We start from the raw sequence: 26,143 nt of genomic DNA on the forward strand, positions 1-26,143 counted from the left end.
CTGTGCTTGGGAAAATAGCGGCGGTCTACCTAATACATTGAAAGACAGCTTTCATGGACTTTATAAATCAAACGATTCATATGGCTTAACAGAATTAACGTTGGAATGAAACTGATTTTTAATAGGAAATCCTTGGTCCACGCCTTTTTATCTCCTACTCCGATCTGCAGCCAAGTATATATAAGCAAAGGGTGGTAAGATGCGATAGAAATCAATGGTTTTTACGTTATCCACATCCATCGAAATTAAAACAACAATCACGCCGTTGCTGATATTGACGCACTTTAATTTTATCCAAGTGGCGCTTCAATTTTAAGGCACATTTTTAGCCTTTGCATTATTAAAAATATACAGAAATATACTGTTAAGATTGAACACAGATAAAAATATAATTACAATATCAGTGAAGACTATCTGACGGTATCTTCTGAAACCATCCGAAAACACAGAGTTACTGCCTACTGGTGTTAATATATGATAGCGGAAATATACAGTTTTACGTAACCTTGATGTCAGCGAGAGTAGAGCACAATTCCGACAATTTTTCTCTCGGCTGATATAAAATTAGATTGGTTCAGATGTATGGATATTTTTTTCCATTCCGATTGTTTCTCACCGCATATGAATATCAATGCTAACGTCATTAATAATAGGTTCCAAAGCTGTATATATACAGGGAGTACGCCGCCAGGGGGCGAAGCGGTGCAGTACGTTGACAATGTGAGACACATGTATGGCCTCATTTAGAACAGTGGACTAACTAGTCCGAGGGTTACAAATATGGTCGAATCACTTGAAGACTTCCCCACGGAATCTATTCAGCGTTTAATAGTTGATTAGACGGCAAGCTTTGTAGTGGGTCTCCATATTTAATCCTCGGACTAGTTAGTCCTCTGTTCTGAATGCGGCCTATGACGTTGACGTCCTCTCACTGTTGTAGCAAGCAGTTGCCAAACTGGAAAAATGTTTCCTTTCCTCAACTCTTATAATGTGACATATTACATAGATTAACCCTATGTGTCAACACGGGGGCCCTGTGGAGCTGGGCAAAAAGGCTCATCAGAAAAATTTGCGATTTTCGACACAACTACGGAATAAACCTGGCTGACAAACGCTTTAAAACATATTCCTAGAAACAGGTTAAAATCTGAGGAATGAACGCATTTGGGGGAAGGCTGTGACTTGGAGTTCCGCGCTCCACTGACTTCACGCAGCCTGGAATGATTCAAAATGTTTCAGCGACGTTGGCGGCGGCTGTAGCAGCGGTTCCAGTGGTCTGATTTGACTCGTTCCCCACCGAGCAGTTATCATTGGAATCGTCTGTAGTGTATTTCAGTCCCAGCATTCTTCTAAATTCTCTTTTAAAGTCACACATCCGGTACGCGTACACCACCGGATTGACGGCACTGTTCAGTACGGCTAGAACACTGGCGTACACACGTAGTTCAATCAACAGCTGAGAGTTGACCAGCCCGCCGTACACTTGGATGGCCAGAATGATGAAGAACGGGGACCAAAAAATCAGGTATAACCCGATCACGATGGCCGCCGTCTTGGCGATACGAAAGTTGCGACTGAACGTCCTACTGGAATGGTTTGGCTGCAGCGTTGCTGTGTCGTTAATCTGCGCGTTGTGGCGTCTGGCGACGTGAAAGATCCGACTGTACAGGCCGATTATCACCAGGGTCACCGTCAGGAACGCTCCAACCGTTACGTAGCGGTTGTAACCCAGCGTCAGCGTCTTTCCGAAGTCACAGTCTTTTTCGCCTTCAGCCGGCCAACCGTTATACCATAGAAAAGGCAACATGAGGCCGCACACAAGGGGGGTCAACCAAACGATGAAAATGGTAAAAATTGACCTCCGACGCGACATAACACTGTAATAACGCATGTGGTATATAACGGCAGAGTATCTGTCAATGGTAATGGCGAGGAGACAGAGGATGGACGCCGACTGGGTGACGACCATAGTCGCATATCTGAACAGACACACAAAAATATTCTCCAGTATCTCTGGATGTAGAAAGCAAGTCATTTGGAAGGGCAAGAAGAGACCGACGGTGAAGTCCGCACAAGCCAAATGCATTATGTAGTAGTTTGTAATGGTCTTCAGTTTCTCTGACCTGTAGAAGGCACCGATGACCATCCCATTACCGAAGCATATTAGAATCATTAAAATTCCTTGCGCAGCTGCGGTGATGATTTTGTACAGATTGACCGGGGTTCCGTCCACCACGCCACTGCCTTCACTGGTCAAGTTGTTTCCGAACTCGCCAGAGGCTCCAAGAAGAGATACGTTCATGTTGGCGCCAATCGCGGTACTAAAATTAAAGTTACTGCCATTTGAAAATGACGAGTCTATTTCCATTCTGAATAGAAACGTTACTCACTAGTTGTATTCTCGTCTACTTAACAAGTGCCGCGGCCTGTGAAAGTTATTAAAATGTATGTCTTGTCAATTTGAGTCAAATTCTATGTAATTCAGCACCCCTATTATTTTACCACGTTCCCAGTGCCAGGACTCCAATATTTTGTTCGCAAACAGCTGAATTTAACTCCGACTGTTGTGCACAGCGTAGAGCAGTCGCACTTCACAAGTTAACTCTACAAGAGAAGCTCTTCTCTCGAAGGCAGGCAACTGCAGCCTTGTATTCCTGTGATCCTGCGAGTGACGCATTGGGCCTTGATACATTTCCAACTTTGTCAATAGACTGTTTCCCGTTTCCGTTGAATATGTTATAACCCTCTTATTAATTTGTGTCACAAGAGCATCTTTTCTGGAGAGTAAAAAATTAAAGCTCCTAAATAATCCAAGAACGCCTGTTGCCAACGTTAAAGCCAATCATTTATCATCAAGATAGAAGGCCTGTTGTTATTTATCTCTGATTTATACCAAACCCATCCTTATGCTCCTCTTGAAAATATTGCGCCACTTAAATAGTAATGTTTTAACAGGGGAAAGCAGGTCACCGTGCCCGCGATTTGTCAAGCCGATAACTGTGAGATGTCCACTGTGTAGTTTGTAGGTTCCTATAAACCAGAAATATGTTCCTGATTTTCAGTCATTTCATATTCCGCCACCTAATTCGTGAAAATCAACTTCTTGGGATTAAGCTGGTACCGGAGTCTGCGCTGCTTCTCTATGCTGGCTCTCCATGGTTTGGTATGGTATCCAATCACAATAGGCTTTGATTTATAGTTCTATTAGAAAAACCATCCGCACAATTTCAACAAGGCGCTGATCCACGGCAACGGGTGAAAATGTAAAAAGTTTCTCTTTGAATTGTGTCAGCAGACCTGAAATGTGAAAGAGACAAGAGCCCTGTGAGATCAGTGAAATTTGATTTTAAAAATATCAGAAGGGATCATTGCACAGTTGTGAGTTCAGTATGGGGATGCCAAGTTTTTCGTGTTATTCAGCAACATCAGCCCGTAGTAGAATTTTTGATGTCTTAGTACCTGGGAAATTCAATCTCAAGCAATCAGTGTTTTTAGACCATTTCTTTTGAAAGTAGGGTCACAGGTGGTTTTCGAGAAAAGATCTGAATTTTTCGGAGAAAATTTCACATTAACGAAATAAAAGATTAGTTCTGGAATAAATTACCGACTACCTACTGGATTATTAATTGACATACACACACTGGACAATAGAAGTGTCACCCCTACTGAACCAATACTTTGGGGGAAATAAATGACTGTGGAATGATATGCTCCTGGTATCATTTTATTAACATCATATTTTACAAAAAGACCAACAATACAATTCCATGGTACAGCGGTTTTATACTCATTAGTCACATTATAAGTAGACCAGGCATTATAACTTTGATTACTCTGATTCAGGGGGTGACACTTCTTTTGTCCAGTGTGTGCATAAAGTTGAGTAACTAAGCGAAACCACCGCCTCTGTCTTGTTTGCCATTATTTCCTCAATTAGCATAGCTTATTACATGTGATTTGTTGCGATGTTACTAAGCTAATACAAACGTCTTACATTGTCTATTGCATAAAATAAATCAATATGTTTCCCATTAAATAATTAAGATTTAATTTGGGTAAAAGCTTTCTTTTTTGCTAAAAACAAAGATTCTACGTTATCCACAATGACTGTTTGAAAGACAGTGTCATGGTTGATAAGAAGTTATAAATGGTAATGTTAAACGGTTTACAGGCATGGCTGCTAGCAGAAATAGACCGCACATACTCTTGTCGAGTGAATTAAGACATCGCGGAGAGATCTAAAGGTGCTGCATATACGTTTAAGCTAAAACTTGGAAATAAACAAACAAGCAGGACTCGAATATTTTATTATAAGATGAACAATTGCCGTGCACTTTGTTAAATACAAAAAATAAATAAATAAATAAATAAATAAATAAATAAATAAATAAATAAATAAGATTTCAAGTAAAAAAATTGGCAATTATGTGTTTCCAAAATGCAGTATTATCATAACTATTCATGATCATAATGAATTTATAATGGTTAGGAAAATTTTAGCACCTATTTTGTGTAAGATGTTTTGAAATTCGATAGGAAGTCATACGACTACACGGAAAGGTTGTTATGAACCGCAAGTCATTTCAAATTACACTGATGCTCATAAGTTAAGCAACACTTTCTTATTTCTCGAATTTCTCAGCAACCAAAATTTTTATTGAGGCAAAATTTGTACAATAGTTAGATATTTCTCTTGTTTTTACTTTGACTTACTGGACCGTGACATTAGAGTACTATTTACTGTTGGACACGATAGAATATGCTTTGGGGGTGCCACTTGCGAAAAACACAGTTTAGCCATGCCATGAGGAGCTTCCAGTTTGGCTAGTTTTATGGGCACAATTTGTTATTTTGGACCAACCAATGGTTAGAAGAGGACTCAACGAGGTAATCAGATGGCAAATAATGGGAAGCTATAATGCTGGGGTGCCAAAGAGACAGATTGCAAGGCAACAAAAAAGCAGCACCAAGCCAAGTGTCCAAGCTGGTAGCAAAATGGCGCCAAACTTAGCATGTATTGGACAAGCCTCTTTCTGGTAGACCAATATTAACCGACGCAAGAGATGAAGACATCTGGTTCGATTATGCCACCAGGACCAGTTCATTTCAGCCAAACAATGAAAAATTGCCACCATACGTCATTCAAGGGAGGCGCCGTGGTCAACAATACAGAGACGAAATACCATTGGGGTGCATACAATCACACATTCAAGCAAATCCAGAAAGAAAAATCATTTTGGTGCAGGACAATGCGCCCATCCAGAAAGCATGGTCCGTGCAAGACGCGCTGCAACAGCGCGGTATCCCACATTTGGATTGGCCTGCATATTTACCAATTCTCAATGTAATCGAGCATGCTTAGGATATGATTGACAGGGCAATAAATGAGAGACAACCTCCAGTTAGAAACATTAGGGAGGTCCAACAGGCAGTAAATAAAGATTGGAACCAGCTCTCAAAGCAAGATTGGCAGAATTTAGTGGCAAGTTGCAGGAGACAATGTGAAGCTGTTGTTCAAAACCAGGGAAAGCACACCCAATATTTATTGCATAATAGACGATTAATCATCTATTATCCACTGTCTTCTTTTATTAAAACTAATTCTTAGATGATCGAACTTTATTTTTTCATAATAAGCTGTTTTAATCAGCACGTTCTTTTTGCTGTGTGAGCATACTTTTTTGACACATGGTTTGGCATATTTTAGTACCGTTTGGTTAATAAAGTCATTTTGATTATTACAATAAGCTGTGTGGTGTATTTCATTAACCGAAATATTCAATTTGAATAAGTTATTTGTAAAATATGAAAGAAATATGCATAATCCCACCAACAAATGAAATAATGATCATGATAGAAGAAACTTTTGAAAAAATCGGGGTGTTGCTTAACTTATGAGCATCAGTGTATATACCAATTTACAAAATATATGACGAGGAAAAAAAGAAAGAAACACCTTTTTCCATTCTTTCTAGCACTTGACTGAATTAAATGCAGAACATGTTCTTAATCAGAATTTTATTTAAATAACTTAGCATCTTACAGGTACACGTGTATAGGTAGCCAGAGAATCTTGTCATCCGTCAAGCAATTACCTTCAGATCATATTGATTGTAAGTGATGACGATAGAATTGAAATCAGACAAATACGATTTACGACTAAGCTATACGGGCAGAGTGTAAGAGTATTACTTACCACACAGTTTGCCAGTCAGGCAAACCACAAAATAAAGAAAAAGAAAAAATAAACCAGTTAGCATTTTATAAGATCAATAATCACTTTATATAAAGTCAAACTACATACCATTTGATATGCATTTTGCCCTTGTCCACAAACAAGACATGATTACCTTCCCATAAATCAAATTATCAGCATTCCAAGTGACAATAACGATGATAATGATGATGGTTAATGATAAATGTATATATAACTGTGTCGAGATTTGGAAGGCAGGCTTTCCTCGCCAAATTGTTGGTCTGTCCTAGAAACGATTCCGCCGGGATCAATGAAGCAAAGTGGGCGTTAAAGTCCGCCCTGCTCGACAGAAGAGATAAAGACCAGTATCGAACAACTCCTTCACGGGGTCTTCATGGCCGGGTCCCTGGGGTCATTTTCCATTCTAGGATAAATCGATTTGTTTGTGTCTCGTAGGTAACTACTGAAATGTTAATCAAGGCATTTCAAAGTGCGTATTTCTGAAATGCAGACATTAGGTCCATGCCTGTCCATAACGTGTATATTTCCATGAAGAATAGAAATAAACTGTGGCATCTTTTTATTGATCACCCAAAAACGAAAATAAATAAATAAACAGAGGTACATATGACTATTTGGTGGTACTTACTAATTTATATATTAAACTTGGAAATATCAATGTATTTCCAATTCAATCAATAAAAACGTGCCACAGTTCATTTCTATTTTACCCTATTAATGACGAAAACAGTGGATCTATGTAATACTCTTCATGTGAGAAGTGCTGGTGGGGAAAAATGTGATTCAAGGAAAATTAAGAGAGAGATGCTTATATAGTATAACTTGAAATACACAGTAAAGATAAGTCTTAAAAACGCATTAAAAACTGCATTACATTGTTCAGTTCTTTTCAGATGTGACGGCGAATTTTGGTCTAAATAATCGATCTACATTAAATATTACTTAGTATTCGGCATTTATTTATCGCTATGACAATTTTGTGGATTTGTGTTAATGAGCGTTGAACATTGCGACATTTTCTAATGATACATATTTGTGAATTAGAACCAAAATCGTTCTTCATTCGGCCGCAAACCCGGTGTAACACTGCCTTTAATACTTGACAGTATCGGCACAAAAATAAATAAATAAATAAATAAATAAATAAATAAATAAAGACAAACTGCGTTTGGATAGAGCGGCAGAGAGAGAGAGAGAGAGAGAGAGAGAGAGAGAGAGAGAGACGTGCTACTGCCACGTGATTCTATAAACTGAATCAGCATTGATTTGATGATCGTCTGATTTACGGGACAAGATGATCGGTGATTTACTAAATGGGCTATTGGCTAGTTTATGGTGAAAATGGAATATTGGAGACGCAGGAGATATTGCTGTATTCGGAATAAAGGATAATATGAATGTTTATTACGTTCTACAGATTGAATTTATAAGCGCCAAGAGAACACACTTGTCTCTATATGTGTCTGCGTGAGAGAGAGAGAGAGAGAGAGAGAGAGAGAGAGAGAGAGAGAGAGAGAGAGAGAGAGAGAGAGAGAGAGGGGGGGGGGAGCATTTGTATGTGAAGACTGTGTGTGTGTGTGTGTGTGTGTGTGTGTGTGTGTGTGTGGGTGTGCTTGTGTGTCTGTCATAATCTTTAATATCAAGCACCTTTTTGAAAGCGTGCATTTCCACGTGTGTGCACATGTGTGTACGTGTATGTACGTATGTGCGTGTGTGTGCATGCTTGTGTGTGTGTGACAGTGTGTGTGTGTGTGTGTGTGTGTGTGTGACAGTGTGTGTGTATGTGTTCTAAGGTGGTGGCTTCTATCTGCGTTGTGTTCATTCACTTGTGAAAAGACCAAAAGGACTGAAAGCCGGTCTTTGTTTTGGACATTTCGGATTTTCACGTTTTTATTATTAGCAGGCAGCGGTTTTACGTCTTGAGATGGCAGCCTTCTGACCTTTAACGTCACAAGAGTGTAACCCAGCAGACTTTTAGCTTGAACGAAAATACGTTAACGATACCCAAGCCACATCGTGCAGACAACACCTGTAGATTAATGATACTTTCGCCCCGTTTCAAAGTTTACTTAAGAATATAACTCTCTACCAGCGTTGCATTTTTCAATATGTGCATTTTTCTCTGACGCGACTACTGCCCTGGCGTTATTCCTACCAAACAACTTAGAAATAGCAATCTACGAATAGGAATGTTAGTAATGCAAATAGATAGAGTTATGATATTCGCAGGTTCGGATCCTATCTCCTCCACTACTCTCAGCGGAGCATAACGCACTTAAGTGCAGACATCAGGTTGTTGACTGTCTGTTCAGGAGTCTTCACAACACAGCCTTTCCACCGTCTGCCTGCTCTAATGGTCGTCCATCCTGAGTACATTTGTCCACTTCACACCTCGTTTATTGTTGTTATCTCATAAGCCCGAAGGAGTGGCAGTTTTCCTCAATACATAATACCTGACGTTATAATAAATAAACGAATGAAGAAAATATGGGTGTGTGATTTGGTGTCTTAGTGAGAAGATTGTTGAACATTGTTGGAATACGAACCTAAATTATTAGGTTAGTATTTAATTTTTCATTCCGGAGGTTTTATTAATTTAATTGTATATTTTATATTGAATCATTATTTCTTGGAAATTTGAAGGGAAAAACATGAAACCTTTTATGTCATGTAAGATGCCTCAATTGAATCAGCAGTCAGAAGTCCTCGAGACTGCAGTAGACATTTTCTGTTCATACAGACAGTGCACTGTAGTAAGGAGCTGTAGACGATGGTCTATTTGACAGGATCATCCTTAAGCAGACAGATAGAAAAAGTATTGGTGAAAACAATGAAAGGCACCTGCCCCCCCCCCCCCCCCAACTCCAAAGCTTCGAACCTCACCTCCCCCTTCCAGAGCGAAACACGACAAAACCAATCGGTTCTCCATTGCCTGTCTACCATATTCTAGTTAATAAATAAGACTGTCCCGGTCAAGTGTTTATAAACGCATATGACATAATATGACGGATATTGAGAGGCTACAATAACCCACGAGCAGACGATGAATAAAGAAATGTAGATGTTTTGAGTATGGAGTTTCTAAGAAGAACAATACCTGGAAATTGCAATATATGCGTTATTTTTTTAACACAAATGTTTCCGTCGTGAAATAGAGTTGATAATGAAATGTACCTATGATTGACGTCACATTTTGGCACCTACAGTGATTAGCCATGGAGAGGGAAATAAAAATACATAATGCTTTACCATGTATAATAATCAAAAAGGATAAAATCTTTAATTACGGAGCTGATGCCCGGTCACAGAGGTGGCAAAGTCTCAACTATTGGTGACACGAACCAGTTTTGGACAGAAACCCAAGAAAAAATGCTCGGCAAAAGAAATATACTTGATTGCTGAAATTGCCTCAAGTCAGTCGAAGAAAATGTAGATTCCATACAAATTTAAAGCATTTTTAGAATTAAGTAAACATGTGTATGGAGTCCAGATCATTCTCAATATTGCAATAGCAAAAAATAAGTCATAAAAACTACAATCGTGTTCTCTCTCAATGATGATTGTGTCGTTTTGAAACTAAGGAGAGATAGCTACATGTAAGTTTTGTTTGTCTGTCTTGTGCCTTTATCATGGCTTTTCCAGCCAAATTGAATTTCCGTTCAAAAAAGTAATTTTCTCTTACTCATGATTCATTGCTTGACCTTCCCCTTGGATCTGATGTTTTACGCCATTTGTAATTAAATAATTAATGTTATGTTAATTAATGTTCTGTTTTGATCTTTTTCAACATTTCAGAAGGAAAAAACCGATTCTTTTATTTGAACGATTCTTTTATCTGAATGGTTTTGTCATTTTTAATTCCTAAATTGGGAAAACAGAAGTAGTCTTTTTAGGATATGATAATATTACTTTCTGACAGTTTTAAACGCGAATAGTATACCTTTAAAATAAAATCACGACCTCTCTCTTGTCATTTCCCTCATTTTCGTCTCTCCGCTATGATGGTGGCCTCACTTGCTAAATACTACCAGTAGTCGTGGTAATGACAGAGCGTGCATGAAGCTTAACGGGTATAATTATATACTCCATATCGCGGTACCACAGGTTGGCCATCTGTACTGTATAGCCCTGTATATGACACGGCCATCTAATGTCCACCTTGTGTTGGCCAGAGTGCAGTGGCTTGGAGCTAGTGCTGGCTTTCTCTTCTCTATGTCAGCATTCTGTGTCCTAGGCAGACAGAGAAGAGGCAAAGTTGGCCATCCCCACCTCCAACCCCATACAGGAAGTTTTGGAAGAGCCCCTTTCACGACCCCCCCCCCCCCGGCCCAGAAGCAATTTTTTCAGTCATTTGTCTTAAATTTTACTAAAGTTGACGGTGCCTACAATATAGTCTTCGTACCGCCCCCCTCTCCAGTCCTTCTCTTCTAGGATCCACTCCAGGTGATATCACCCCACGTTTTAAAACACCTGCAGTGACAATAGTCTTCCTGTCACCTCTGGACACTCTGACTTTCCGGGTGACAGAGAAATGGCACCAGCATATTCCCACGCCGAGTTTGTGTGCATGTTTAATTAAATACGGGTCAAAATAGCATTTTCCTCTGATTGCTCTGTAACGAGAATTTGTAGGCAACAACACTGTACTGGTGTCGACTATGATTTCAATTTGAGTCACGTTTCCGAGTCAAAGATTAGCGCTTTTTAATTTCAAGAAAATATGTATTGTCACATTCGGGAACAGAGTACAGTTTCTCCAAGGTTTTGTCTCGGCTCAAAGTCCATTTCTATATTGCGCGCAGTGAACACGGGCGAATGTATTCATAAAGCAACGGGAACAACAACTTTACGCGCTTTTTTTTCACGATTTAATAATACTTACATTTTGTCATCAGAAAACGTTTTGTTCTTGAACAATTATAACAAAGGCTGGGGCTAACGGCGGCGGGGGGGTTTGTATGTTTATCTAACTATCTAGAAAGCATCCTCTCAAAATCTGTACGATATTTCTTCAATTGTAATAGAACCAAAACTTACCTGTCATACTGCTAACTGAGACGGTCACTTTTAACGAACAGCAGAGATGTTATATGTGGGAGTACACCTGAATTAAATCCGAACCCATTCAGCCTGCGCATGCGTATTATTTCCAACTTTTTTAAAGTGCACTGATGTTAATTTCCGCCCTTGTTTGTACAAGTCAAAATGTCCTGCTTCATAAATGTCCTGTTTTACAAATACAACAACACATCCCTCACTACGTTCACAGTGTAGTTTGTTTGTTAGTTTACTTGATTCCCACATATCATACATTGAACGGGACAAACAATTAACATTACATGTACTACTGGTATATAAGTACAGGTTTGACCAAGCCACCCTGAGCTTCAGAGCTAACTTGACACTAACCTTTTCACTGTAGCCTATCTCCATCGTGTCAAGTAACCTCTGACCAGATTCGAGTGCCTCCGCCGCCCGCCAATCAAATTTAAAGCCCGCACTCAATGACTCATTGAACGATCTAGCCAATGAACGCGAACGAGTCAAAGCGCGCTTTGTTCAAATCCGGACCAATCAAAGATAAGGCTGAATATCAGGGACTTGCCGTAACCTGTGGGCAGCACGCAAAATACATCATCCCTCAGTAGATAATAATGCAGGGCATCATACTGCTCTGGTTTCAATTCCGATATACTCCATGCTTTAATTCTTTGTGTACGGTTATGCACTCGGAACCACTCGGAACTACTCGGATGTCTCCGCACTCGACAATAACTATGTTGTTAGTATGGAGCTTGCGGAATCAGCCGAGGATTGCCGATTGACGATCAACCAATCAGCGTTTTCACCAAACTTTGGTGAAAAATTTTGAAACATGGATTCGATTGGCTTATATAAAATAGGTCAAACTATTTTCGTCAGAGGTTACTTGACACGATGGAGATAGGCTACAGTGAAAAGGTTAGTGTCAAGTTAGCTCTGAAGCTCAGGGTGGACCAAGCGTACACGTCCATATATTTGCTACAATCAACAGTCCTGTGTAATGCTAGCGTAACACTTCTCTGATATTAGAATCCAATTAAATCTAAAATGACATCATTGTAAGCCTTGTGCGTGGCCATTTCTTTGGTGAGTGTACATCACATGTGTATCTTGATTGTCTGGGAGACTTGTTTGCCGTTAATCTCCGTTCCTGTGGCCCTTTATTGGCAATAAATGCCATCTTTTGGCTCACCAGTAAAAACTGTATTGTAGTTATTATCTACCATTATCTCCATTCGCATTCTATTTATTTTCGGCATCATGGTAAATGGATATTTTGCATTAACTTCTGTTTTGGGTTTTATCTTTTCAAGCAGAATACCGGGGTAGATCTTCGGTATCTTTTGATAATTTGGATCACAAAAATACCGGTGTATTTTCCTTGTGTTTATCTTTGTATTGAGTACAAACTGCGAGGTGTATCTCAGTGTTAACTGCTGCCTACATGCGGTACATTGCACTAAGATGAGTTTGTCGACAAAGAATTAGAAAGCGAGATTTGCCCTCACCTCAACACAAAACCCAGATACACCCCACCCCCACCCACCCAAAACCAAGACCCACCCCCACCTCCACCCACCCAAAACCCATCCACACCCAGCATTACCTCGTTAATGTGAGACCACCCACGGACGATAATGATACTCAGGGATGGTAACGTGTGTATTCATGCATTGTTTTAAAAAATACTGGGCTTCATGAAAAAAAAAAAGAAAATGTCCCCCAAGAACCCTTCCTTCTTGTACCTTACATAGGAAGACGATCACGTGCACGAGGACTGATTTGTATGGTTCTGTAATCTGTATCTGGTCCAAACTGAGCGGTTATAAATTGTCTGAATGGCGCCGTGTTCACATGATGAACAAAGGATTATGGAGCCGTGCTTGATTGTTCATTTCCGATAAGAGGAGATTCGACATCATTTCCGTGGAATTCACGTACATAACAGCTGATATTCCATGTACAAAAAACAGGCCCGTAGCCAGCAATTTTATAAGGGGGTTTCTTTTTCTGAAGGTGTACCTTTTACGATGAATCCTTAGTTTACCTAGATCAAATTTTACCCACAATGGACCGTTTCATGACAAAAAGGGCGGTTCTTTCGAACCCCCAAAACCCCCTGGCTACGGACCTGTTTTTTAAAAACCATACCACAACACAATGCCTTACGTCCACGTATCTTAAAATTGGCTCTGTCTTCTTGTTACTGAGAAGTACTGGTATTAATTATGACTGATACAACGAAAGTACTGGCTGCAGTTGAAGGCGAACAAGCCTGGAAATGGCCAAGATTTTGCTTAGGGCAGCTTATTTATTTATTTATTTGTATTTGCAGTTAGGCATCAATTGATCTACGACAACTTTTGCGCATTTATTTATTTTACCTATCTTATATTATTTCACTCTTCTAGATCTGTTTTGGAAACCCCGTTGTCCTCACTCTCCCCTTCCCTCCCCTCTCTCGTTGATTTCCATACGGTGTTGTCACTCACCCCGCCGTCACCCCTTTTTTCTAGCGAGCACGTTAAAGGTGACAGAGACAGATCACGACATGAGGTCTTAATGTACAGGTGCTAGAGCTAGTGAACATCTGTTAACTACAGGAGAGTGCTCCTCTATCTTACCATACTGAACGCTAACCCACAACCACTGCATAATTATGCTTGATTATTCCAATAACTACATGCAGTTAGAATGATTTAGGTGTCATTAGGGAGTGTTTTGTCCTATCTGTCTTCAAAATATGTGTTATCTGCGGTGAGTGGTCTGAATTCGGGAATAAATCAATTGCCGACCAGGAAATTACTGGATATTACTCCGATCAAGAATGTATTACTGGTTTTTGTATATCAACGTGCGAGCTGCAAGACTTCAATGAACTGCTGAACTTGCTGAAAGTCCACATTCCCTAAGGATAATAATTGATCAATTTTTATTTTTACCATTATATAATAATGTTTATAGCCTGTAATATGTTGGTAATAGAATTTATATGATCAAAAGTTGGTTGAGTATATATATGGTAAGGCGTTTCTCCGGTTTTTGGTCCATTTAACGTTGTTTTAATCACGTCCTCGTCAAATGCCTGAACTGGTGCAGGGTGCAGCCGCTCACTGCGATAGATGAGAGCGCGTCTCGAGATAGCAAAGTCACCTTTTGTAACGCAAGCTGGGGGAGAGGGGGGGGGGGGGGGGGGGCGTGACCTGACCACACCGTCGTAGTGAGCCTATTAGATAAATATGGTTCCTCGGCAGGAAAATGAGATACGCTGCCTTTTTTACGGAATTTGATAATGATAGAAGCGCAAAAGAAGTGGTTTTATGAAAGATAAATGGACAAGATCGAGGCACGGCCGTGAACGCAGGAAAGGTTGTGACAAGAAAAATTGCTTTGATTGATTTTATGTCATTGATTAATTTTTACCGTATCTTTAGGTTATGATTCAACGTGTTTACAATACGCCGTACTTGAAACTGTGGTCCAATTTCTTCACCACGGTCTGCAACCGTGACACTGGACACATCTTATTTTGTTGAAATAAATAAATAAATAAATAAATAAATAAATAAATAAATAAAAGTAAATGAATAGATCGATAAATAAATAAAAAAGAAAAATGTAAATTTTGTAATAATGTAACACGTTCAGGGATCAAATGGATAAAAATAAATAAAAGCCTGGCAATAGATCTCTGATACCTTTGATTTGTCATTGCATGTAAAAATATCGATTTAAACTGGGCACATCAGAGAGTGGCGTTACCAGCTACCATTAGGCACAAAGTTACTCGTTAACTAAACATCCCTTTCGTATCTTCGTGACGGAGCCAGGGATGTTACAGTGGTCCACGCGCTGCCATCCCCTCAGCTTCACACGGGTCATACTTCCTTCCTAAATACATGTATATAATGACAATAAGATTTATTTATAGTCTAATATTCATATAAAATGTTCAGTAGACTCTACATATCAAGTGAACCGCAACGAAATCAAACAACTGTCCCTCTTTTTGCCCTATTATGCAGGAATAATTTGAAATTGCCTTTACCATTTTTTTTTTGCTGAGCCAAGCAAAAAACACTTTTTATCCAAGTGCCAATAAAAGACAAAAGCAAGAAAAAAAAACACAATATCCTGACTTCACCAGTACGTATGAAATTGTAAATCCCTTTTTGAAGACGCCCAATCCAGAATTAAGCACAAACAAACAAATCCTGGCAGTCAACATGTTTTTGAAACCGTAGCTTTGGACTGGATTCCCGTTACACAACCATAGTTAGAACTGACACTGCGGGAAGCTACAATTATCACAGGACACGAAAGTCTGGGTTTGTCCTAATGAAATGAGACTTGTAAGATGTCTCAGATTCTGTGAAAGACAGCAAGTGTGCATGGCATATTGTTTATTTTCAGGACGCAGGACGGTGCGCCGCTGCCTTTCCTTGGGTTTGAACGAAACTCACATCAACCGTTACTGCGTGAATATGTAATTATGCAGTTCTATTTACTTATGTATTCCTTTATTCCTCGATCAGCCGCGTAGAGAAGAAAAATATGACACATACGTAAGCGGTAAATTTACAGGGGTATATAAATGTATATACGCAAATAGAAACGTCGAACTATTACAAGACCATTAAAAAACTTGACAGGAATGTAACATATTGGTTGAAATGCTTTAAATAAAAGACGCTCTAGAACATACTCAGTTGACTCACAGTGAGAGTAGATGGCATTGTCACGAAAATCTTGAGCGAGTCCAGCAGTTCTGACATGTTCAAGGCGTTGTTTTGTTATAAAACTTGAATTAGTTTGTTGATTATTTATACAAATATTTGCAGAATGGATATGACTAAGATAACTGGACCGCCAGTATCAGTTACTCCTAGATTATCATTAGTTACATTGTTTATTTGAGTATGGTTTCGTCCAAAAATATGAATTTATTATTCTTTCGATTCTTTTCGCTCACATTTTGGATAACATATTGTTAGTCTTCTGTTTTTTTTCTCCCAGTTTGACGATTTAAAAATTTTATGAATTAGTGACGTCTATGGCTTGTAATATTCTGTTGTTTAAAATGGCGTGGACAGCAATGGAGGTGCGACCACACACGGGAAACCGCTTCCATCTTTTGCGGCTTCCATACACATCATTAACAGTGGTTTGCTCTTTGTTTTCAAGAAAATAGTCCTCAAATACACCAACCAAACGCCGGCAAAACTGATGAACACGGTAGTTGCTAGTGTTTCCATGCAGTGCCGCAAGCATTATAACACAGTTCTTTGAGAGAATTGGATGATTGAGATGATAACGCTAAAATTATCAAACAACTGAAATTGCTAATTTTGAACGATACAATTTTCAAATATAAATACATTTCTGTATATTGAATTATGCAGTTTATCGTCATTATCACGACCAAAGCTCGTCGGCAAGATTGAAGATGCTGTAATTACAGCAATTGACCAAGTGTTAGAAATAGAGTTCATTTTGAGATCATTATCCTTCTAACACATCCTAGTATATATGTAGACGTGCTACGTCCTCGGCTAATACAATTTGTTATTTACTGCACCAACGCCTACAAAGGCCTCGCACCTTTCTTTGTTGCAGATTTCTGATAACAAATTTGTAGTGTTATATATTTTGCTGATGGAATGTGGATGAAATTCATTGTACTTCGACAAAACTAGAAAGCAAAGGTAAGAAACACTCCAGATAACATATGTCAATGTCTTTAAGTAGACAAAAACATCGCAAATGTCATCAAGGTGTTGAGGACGTCAGTGAGACTGATTATTTTGACATGAGGATTTGACTGCGCCAAAACAGGAAAAGCAAACGAGACCGTGGTTTGGCGTCAATTGCTGTACTTCATTATCACGGTACAGGTTCGTGGAAGCAGTGAAAGTAAAATCACGCAAGCAGCCTTGTTATGTCCATGCACAAAATCTCCTTGACATCGCTTAAAAGACAAGTTGATCACGTTAGGCCAAAACAAACGCCGTGGAAGAGGCTAAAAGCACGCGTAATCATCTAGTCGGCGAAGTCCGCTCAGACGACACTTAAACGGGCTTTAGGGGCGCTCCGAGAAATAGTTCACGATCTTTGACAGAAAAGCCTTTGAACTGAGCTGAGAGGCTTATTATATTCGTGGCATGACATGAGTCAACATAGCAGGCAGCAGCGAAAATTTGACCACGGGCACAAATCACAGTAATGGTTTGAGAAGAGAAATGCCAACATGTAACATGCAAAGCTTAAAACTGTTTTCGGAACTTGATATTCTTTTTGAAAAATATCAAAACTAGCGTATATCTAAGAGCAACGAGACACCATGGAATTGGGCTACGAGGTATCGATGATTACAATACAGGCGGTCCTGACAATACTGATCGGGTTTGGAAACATTTTGGTCATAACTGCATATTTTCGCAACGAAAAATTGCAAACTACGACGAACTGGTTTGTAGTTCAGTTGGCCGGCGCTGACTTGCTGGTCGCACTGGCGATGCCTCTACAAATTGCCATGTTTATCCGAGACGATGTTGTCCAAGATCTTCACGTGTGTCTTTTCCGATATAGTTTTCCCATGAGCTCGATAAACGGTTCGGTACTTTGTCTTCTGGCTATAAGCGTGGACAGATACGTGTCAGTTATCTACCCATATCAATACAAGAGTGTATTGACGGCCAAAATTCAAGTACTCGGCGCTGTATTCGTTTGGGTTCCTTCTGCGTTTGTGATCGTTTCAGTCCACTTTTTGGGGCTGGATGACATACGACCGGGAGACCCGGGGAAGAAGGTATGTGACTTCTTGTACGTTCTGAACCCTGACTTTATCAAATATATTGTACTGCCCGTGTTCAGCGCACTATCGCTAGCCATTATAGCGTTATATTCAAGAGTTTTCCACTTGGCTCGAAGGCACGCAGCGGCAATAGCTTCTCTCTCGGAGCACCTGTCGGTAGTAAGTAATTCTCGACTGAAAAATAACCCGCGGCAAATTCACCGAAAAAACATGAAGATTTCAAAAACAGCTGCGATCGTTTTGGGAATGTTTTTATTCTGCATGGTACCTTTCTTCGCCGTTACGGGAATCCAAGTATACACGGACCAAATATTCTCCAAAACGTGGATGACCATACGAATGTACACTACAGTGCTGTCAGTTCTCAACAGTGCCCTGAACCCGCTAATATATGCGTGTCGTTTGGAGGACTTTCGTGGAGAGTTTCAGAAAATTCTGCGCTTGAAACGCAAAGTGAACGCTGTTGCACCTCAACCTATGCGCCGACTGGACAACGTGCCGGACAGAAATGAAACTAGTAGCACGGGCTGCGAAAATGAACCAAAACACGCTGCACCAGTCGCGCTTACATCAAAGTCGAAAGTTGCGTTTTCATTGACTTTGAATTCAGGAAGTGTGGACAAAGCCATTTCAGAGGTATGATTTTCATAAACGTCAAATATAAGGGAACCAATGACAGATATGTAAGTTGGTATAGTTAAGTTCACAGTAACAATAACAGATATGTGTTGGCTACAAAGACAGCTAGCTGCCAGTCGACATACACATCATGTCAGTGATGACATTGGCGGCGTGAACTATTGAAATCCGGTGCACAATGTAGGTTTTCCATATCTAGCAACGCGTTCAGCAACTTTGAGATCAATGTTTTTTGGTCCAGTTGCATCAACAATTGATCAACGGTTATAAGTAATACGTTATTCATTGCACCTTTTAGTTATAGATTTATGCACTTATTTGGTATTTGTTTTACAATGAAAGTGCCGTAGCATTAGAGACTTGCAAACAATAAGCTAGACTTGTACTCAGCTGCATTTATCTACTTCAACGCTCTAAAAATTGCCGTCAATATACGTTTCTTTCATTTTTTGCTTCACTCAGCTATCTCTTCTTTACCCCGATTAATGCAAAGCACTTATTTTGCACACTTTGAATATTACATCATAAACAATTTATTTCTGTATCATCACGATCAACATGTACATGTGATATGACGGCTGAATAGAAATATACTTCATAGTAGCTCTTGGTTTCACTTCCTGGTGTTGATGTATAAAAAAAAAAACATTGATGTAATCTAAGGACAACGAGACCTGTCATAAACCTACATGTTTTCCACATCACAAGACAGAGCCGCCATGATCGGGTTTCTTTTGATTAAAATGGCAGAACTGGACTTGGAGGGTTTCCAAGTCATGTTTCCATGGGGTTGCTCGCAATCCGTTAAACACGGCTATAGCTTCAATCAAAAGACGACTTTATTGATTAACTAATGACTTGGCTGTGTTTTTCTATACTAGCTTTATACAACTTTCTAAACTAAAAGATTTGTCTTGTTTTGACCTCTAATTCCTACGACATATCCAAACAAAGAAGACACTGTGCAACATGTCAGAAACTTTAAATTGACAAAAGTAGGCACAGTGCTGACATTTTATAACAGATAGAAAAATTACTGAGGTAGGATAAATACAGCAATAATCGAATAATAACAATCGCAAAAACCAAAGTTGCCCTTTCCTTATCCCGATCAGAACTTCTCCGTGAGCAAGAACAGTAACAATGCTGTAATTACATTAATTACCACAGGATGGCACCCACCCTTTTTGCCCTTCCCTGCACCTGCATAAAATTGCTTAATCAAACACGGTTACAAATGACAATTATTACGTGTCTAAGTCGTTAATTAAAGCTTCCTCACAAATGATGTTATGACATCTCATACTTCCAGTGCAGTCATTCTCCGTCCACGTGTTAGACTGCCTGGTGCCTTATGTAAGATTTAATGACTTCAGATGCAGCGTTAATAAAACAACAAGATGCATGATATATAAAATAAAATAAATATGTTTCTGAGTGCTAAGTATATGGTGCAGCGCTTATTAAGATGATATTAATGGTGTGCGTGAGTTCTTCATATTTAAGATAACTTCATCCCATCACTCCAATTACTTCTTTCCTTGTATATCAGTCTAACCACTTGACAATTTCAAAGAAAACTGCCACCACTGAAACAAAAAGCCAGGAACATAACCGAAACATTTTAACCACAGAGGCAGCAGAATTTCGACCCCCTGCAAGAGTCGTTGTTGCAGACGCGCTACTGGTGACAGTACTAGCAACGGTTGTCGGTGGCGTCGCAGCGGTTGTTGATGGTGTAAGCGACGTTGTGTTGACTGTGGAGGTTGACACTGTAGATGGCGCTGTGGTAGCTGTCTGTGGGCTGGGTGTGACGGTGGTGGTAGCTGTGGTAGTTGTGGTGGTTGTGGTCGTCAATTGCGACAGAGACGAACTCTTCACTCCGGTCCAAAACACGGCCTTTACTTGCACAATCGTGGCTCTGAAAATAGACACAAAGAATTGCATTGACGCTGACGACACTTCCGCCCCCCCTCCTGCCCCCCAAAATACTGTGCTGCCGATAGATGCCGCCAGTTGTAGCACATAAATACACACACACACGTTTGCCAACAGAATGACAAGGACAGCAATCACTTTGATGTAATATTCTTTAACCAATAAATAAATAAATTGCCCTTTGTAATAATACAAACTGTTTTTTGAAAATATATTAGACGTAATACGCAGTGCTAAAAATGTAGTTTCTAAGGAAGAATAAGACAAATTTCAATTAAACAAGACACAATTGGCCATGCTACAACCTACTTGCAAAGTTTCTCGGAGATGCAAGTCCATTGCCTTATATAATAAGGATATGGAAATGAAGGAAAGGAACAATAATAAATGACATATTGGCCAAGCAGAATATACATCATTGCGTGTGGCACGCTCTTAAAAGTGTGAAAAACACGAAAATTCCTAAAAATGGATTCACTTAAAACTGCCATCAAACTACCAAAATTTTGCGCGGGATTACTAATTAAATCATACATTTAATAGCGTCTGAACAGCTATAGGCCTATCTGTGTTAGCAAAATTTGAATTCATAGATATTCTAGCATCATAGTACCTTAGGTATTTTTTATAGTAGATACATGTATTGTTAGGCCATAGTAATTGTAAATACATTCTTCCGAAATATATCAGTAAATATTTTGTTAAAGCGGCTCACTGAATCAGGGCGTCACTATAAAATATGTAATCGACGATATAAGCTCGGCTGTAATATGAAGGCACGGGGATGAATACATTGTTTGCCTTTGACCCCTTTCAAAATTTGACGCTGGGGGGGGGGGGGGGGGGGGGGGGGGGGGGGGGCTGGATCCGCCTTTGCATTTCTGAAGTTGGTAATGTTATAACTTACACGAACTCTATGTCGCCGACTCCGTCACTGGGCGCCGTCCACTGGAAGCTGAGGTCAGTCTTGTCCGTACTGCTGGAGTGGGTAATGGCGCTCTGGCCGATGTTCTGACAGGTGAGGTGTCTGGTGCCCGGGGGAGGGGTCCCCCAGGAACCCACTATGGTGGTGGTTCCCGCTCTCCGGGCTTGGAGTAGAATTCCCTTGAACGTTCCTGTCACCGTCACTGGAAGAGTGCGTCTTTGCTTAGTTAAAGTTTTCTTTTTTATTTATCTTATATATTCTTAAATATATATTTCTTAATGTAACTGCTTACTCACATTTCCCATTAGACGTCCTTTTGGTGGGGGAATTTCTTAAAAAATAATGCACTATTATGAAACGAAATTCCCCTTGACACTACTTCATGATGCTGCAGCTGGCATGACAAAAATCAACTACTTGTCTATAAAAAACTATAAATTAGAAAAAAAAATCATCTTAAAACACTTTGTCGCATAAGCTAGGGATGCACATTAATGAAAGTAATGAATAGATAGGCAGATAGATAGACGGATGGACGGATGAATGGACGCATGAATGGAAGGAAGGACAGATAAAGTTGTCGTATCTTCACCTGTTATAGTGTCGTCAGTATCATAGGTGGCTGCGGACGCTGATATGGAATACGGTGACGTTGTTGCCTGGGGACTCGGGCCGTGCTGGGGATACATGGACGTGCAGGCTAAAGATGGCGCTCCACTACTATATCCAAGACAGCCCCCCACGAGACTAAGGATGACAGCCAGTCCATACACACAGGGAAGGGACATTGTAGAGCAATGGGGTGTTATGCCTCAGGGTTGTCTTCGTGGCTAGAAAGAAAAATAACGTAAGTTATCGTACTGAAGTGAAAAATAAATACAATGTGCGTGAGATTGTTTAGGAAATAATAATAATAATAATAATAATAATAATAATAATAATAATAATAATAATAACAACAACAAGAACAAAAATAACAACAACAGAAACAATAATATAATAATCCTGGGAATTATATAGAAAAAGGCCTCGGAATTTTAGCAATCTTTCCTTAATCACACACCTATGAAAATACCAGTATCACTTCCAAAATTACAATCTGCAAGTTTTCAAGTTCCTATTCTCTTAACTTTCACAGTCACGATTGGACTACTTATCAGCCGGTGCCTCGACTACCAGAGGGACTCAAAAAAAAAAAAAAAAAAGACTGGAGAGAGAGGGAGAGAGAGAGAGAGAGGCGTTACCCCGTTCGATTTCTCAAATGCACACGTTTATAAATACCTATCCCACCTGAATATTCAGACTAGCTTAACGAACTCTTTTCTGGCACTTGTTATGATCAGATTATGAAATGTGAAGCCGTCTTCAGGAACCGTAGAACCTATCTGACTGACTTCGTTTTCTGTTAGTCCACGTATTACGAACTATACATACTAAAGTCAGACTATAAAAGCTAATATTTCAGAAGTTCTAATGGTGTTCACTTTTCTTGACACCTGCGTCTGGCCTGCTCAACACTACGAGGCGTGATGTCACGTCAACTGTTTATAAAGGCGAGGTGGTCTATGTTGTACGCACTGAGACAGACAACGCCCCTTATTTTCCTTGACAACAGGTGTCATTTTATAGGTTGAACAAAAAGTAAGATAATGTATAAAAGAGCTTAAGGGTACAAATGAACCGGGCATCAGTAACACATATAAACCACTTCAACTAATCAAATACATTCGACATGCCAATGGATTAACTGAATAAATCACTCAATCAGCCAAAGATCTTTAGATTGCTCCTTTCTTTAAATTTTTGGTCAGAAATGTAACCTACTTTCATTACAGACTTATCTGCCCCATTGATATACAGCATAGCTAGAATGCTAGCAGAAAATTCTATTCAGGATATCATTTTCGGGTAAAAATAAACAACGCTTTTGGTTAATCACTTAGTTATACAACTTGAAACTGTATGCTGGCATTTAGATGGCTTTTGTGGCAAAAAATTGACTTCATATGCATCTTTAAGGGTAGCACACTGAATTACGGCCAGCGGAAATTTAAGCAGGGGAACCCCCTTCTCCCCTTTTCGCCCTAAAATAACAAACAAATAAGACGTATAAATAAATAAATAGAGTGTTAACAAGTAGTGCTTGTATCAACAAGCGAAACGAGTCACAACCACGCAATCTTCTCTGCTCTGTGCACAGTATATTTGAGTAAAACTGCCCTCGTCAGTTAGCGGGAAGAGGTATTTAATCAACCTTGACCCCCTCCCCCCCCCCCCCCCCCCCACACACACACACACACACACTCCCCTCTCCCCATCAACCCTAGCCAAACACTATCCAGTGGTACAGTGTACAGGACGTCTATGCTGAAACTCACTTTTTTGTCGCATCAACTGCCTATTTGCTTGGGGTGGGGCAGAAAGCTAAATGCATATAGCAACCAGGATATCGTGGGGGGCTTTTCTAACTCATATCCAAGTGATAAGTTAATATATATTTTTCTAAAGGAAGAAAAAGTCCACTGACTGTTTCCGAAAGTTATTTGTTATTAGGTCAATTCATTTTCATGAATGAATATAACTTGCAACAAATTATCATTATTTTTCTTTTTTAAAACATTGATATTTTTTTCAAAACCGACGTGCATAAATAGAATCACTATAATAACATTCCCATGTTTTACAAGCTCTGTCCTCAAAACTTACCTAAATTAAATCAGTATAAAATATATAAAATTAATGCAGCTACAGGTGCAGGCCACCCCTCTAAGACCCTTCTGCCTCTCGCTGTAGTCAACGCATTAAGATCCCATTTCCAGAGATTAGATCGATCTACTTTAGATCGACCTAACTCCCTGGGGGTTACACTAAATAGCTGTCAGCCGAGCGGACACGAAAGTTAATTACCCCCTTACAGCCTGTAGAAGGCGGGACGGACATTTAAGCCGGATTATCTGACAGTATCTAGTGAGACTCCCCTCGGGGATAGATCGATCTAAATGTCTGGGAATAGGCTACAGCCTAAGACAAACCTTTATAACAGACAGTAATGGGGGGGGGGGGGGGGGATCACTTACCTGTACAGAACCCATTGTTTATGTCACACTGTATACGCTTGCTGTGTTACTCTCCACTATACTGTAGTATGTATCTCAGTCTTTGTTACATCATACTTACATTCGTTTCAGCTGAGCCCTTTTCTTTGCAGTTTCACTCCCTCTATTCAATCAGTGTTTGTATGTTTCTAATCCGTATATGAAAACATCAGATGTAGCTCTTCATAGAAAATATAGGCCTACCGTCACCAGTCCGTCTCTACCTTCTCATCTCGAGCACGGGGTTTATATGCAACCAATCCCTAGGGAAGAAATAGGTGTAAATAAGAGACTTACGTAGTGCCTACAATAGAGGCGTAACAAAATGGCGGAGTGACATTCAGGGCTCACAAAACCGCTGCTGTTTCCCCAATTGCATCATATTTCATATTTTGTCTTCGCCCCCTCCACTCAAACCTACTGCACACATACGAACAGACTTACACGCATAAAAGATGATAAAACATACTTGATCGCAGCTGATGTTTTCCTTCTCTATCTCCTTCAGCTGTCGGTCATGTGCACTGTGACGTTCTCCTGTTCTTTAATCAGCGTCGTTATTCCACTGCTTAGCGACCACCCGATATTGACTGGCATATGATCAATCAGCGACAGAATTAAATCTTAATATTTAAAGTCTTCATAACGTACAGAGATACTGTCACTTGATATCTGGCGATAGTCGCGATAGCTGCCACAACGTCACGTCCCTAATCGATAAAACACGGGGAGTTATTTCTGGACCCTTATAATGTGACTGTGCTATAGTATAGAAACTTGTGTAACTGTTGACCTGAAAGATGCATCGATTGTTATGGGAACAATGCGTTCAACAGGTAACGCTATAGGTGAATTCAGCACACACACACACACACACACACACACACACACACACACACAATATGTTAAAATACTACGGTATATACTGCCCTCATTTGTATCTGATATATTAGTAAAAATTTAAGGCATGAATGTTAACACTGCGTTTATAATTACATACCGGTGTTTATTAAAGCTGTACAGGCCCTAACTCTCTTTTCATTTTTGAGTTTCAAAACTGATATGAATTTAATCCTCTTTTTTAACCACGGTCGAACTGATGTGGACTACTATGGCTTACTTTGAATTAAATTCGGTCAAATATTTGGTTGAAGAGATTTGACCAACTTTAGGGCTACTCTGGTACAGCCACTTTATTTTCTGGTGTGTTAAAGGATGCGTCTCACACGACGGCAGTCCGCGCCCTCCCCTCCCCCCCCTCCCCTGGTTGATATGATCCAGAGACAAAAAGACGGCTCTCTCGGTGATATTTTCTGTACATATTTTCCCCGAATAAGAATTATTTCCTTGTATAGAATACACCCAAAGCTCTCCTATTCTTTGCACTTTTATGCATAGGAGAAAGAACGTAAAAGCAATTTTTTAGCACTTCTTATCAAATGTAGATACCGGATTATCAAGTAAGAGGTGAT

The 26,143-nt window shown here is 39.7% G+C and overlaps 3 protein-coding genes across 5 annotated transcripts; 1 reads left to right on the forward strand and 2 right to left on the reverse strand.

The window, feature by feature from the left end:
* Nucleotides 1–265: 265 nt before the first annotated feature.
* LOC106158183 (adenosine receptor A2b) lies at nt 266–11,377 on the reverse strand. 2 transcript variants are annotated; one of them, XM_013534075.2, is made up of 2 exons: nt 11,255–11,377; nt 266–3,297 (listed from the first exon to the last, which is right to left on the reverse strand). In XM_013534075.2, the coding sequence occupies exon 2, from the start codon at nt 2,366–2,368 to the stop codon at nt 1,226–1,228; it is 1,143 nt and encodes a 380-aa protein (XP_013389529.2). In that variant the 5' UTR covers nt 2,369–3,297; nt 11,255–11,377; the 3' UTR covers nt 266–1,225. The 2 variants fall into 2 exon arrangements, with proteins under 2 accessions (XP_013389529.2, XP_086869112.1); XM_087012986.1 differs by lacking the exon at nt 11,255–11,377 and adding an exon at nt 10,158–10,500.
* A 5,485-nt stretch (nt 11,378–16,862) lies between these two features.
* LOC106158170 (beta-2 adrenergic receptor-like) lies at nt 16,863–19,323 on the forward strand. Its single transcript, XM_013534061.2, has one exon. It carries the CDS (start codon nt 17,601–17,603, stop codon nt 18,714–18,716), a length of 1,116 nt encoding a protein of 371 aa, XP_013389515.2. The 5' UTR covers nt 16,863–17,600; the 3' UTR covers nt 18,717–19,323.
* On the reverse strand, nt 19,229–25,402 carry LOC106158160 (putative defense protein 3). 2 transcript variants are annotated; one of them, XM_087012989.1, is made up of 5 exons: nt 25,141–25,402; nt 24,754–24,934; nt 22,169–22,406; nt 21,559–21,778; nt 19,229–20,634 (listed from the first exon to the last, which is right to left on the reverse strand). In XM_087012989.1, exons 3-5 carry the CDS (start codon nt 22,362–22,364, stop codon nt 20,262–20,264), a joined length of 789 nt encoding a protein of 262 aa, XP_086869115.1. In that variant the 5' UTR covers nt 22,365–22,406; nt 24,754–24,934; nt 25,141–25,402; the 3' UTR covers nt 19,229–20,261. The 2 variants fall into 2 exon arrangements, with proteins under 2 accessions (XP_086869115.1, XP_086869116.1); XM_087012990.1 differs by lacking the exon at nt 24,754–24,934.
* Nucleotides 25,403–26,143: the final 741 nt, after the last annotated feature.

This window comes from Lingula anatina, chromosome 5 (genome assembly GCF_051362555.1).
Source record: "Lingula anatina isolate TDL-2025a chromosome 5, LinAna3.0, whole genome shotgun sequence".
Classification (NCBI taxonomy): Eukaryota; Metazoa; Brachiopoda; class Lingulata; order Lingulida; family Lingulidae; genus Lingula; species Lingula anatina.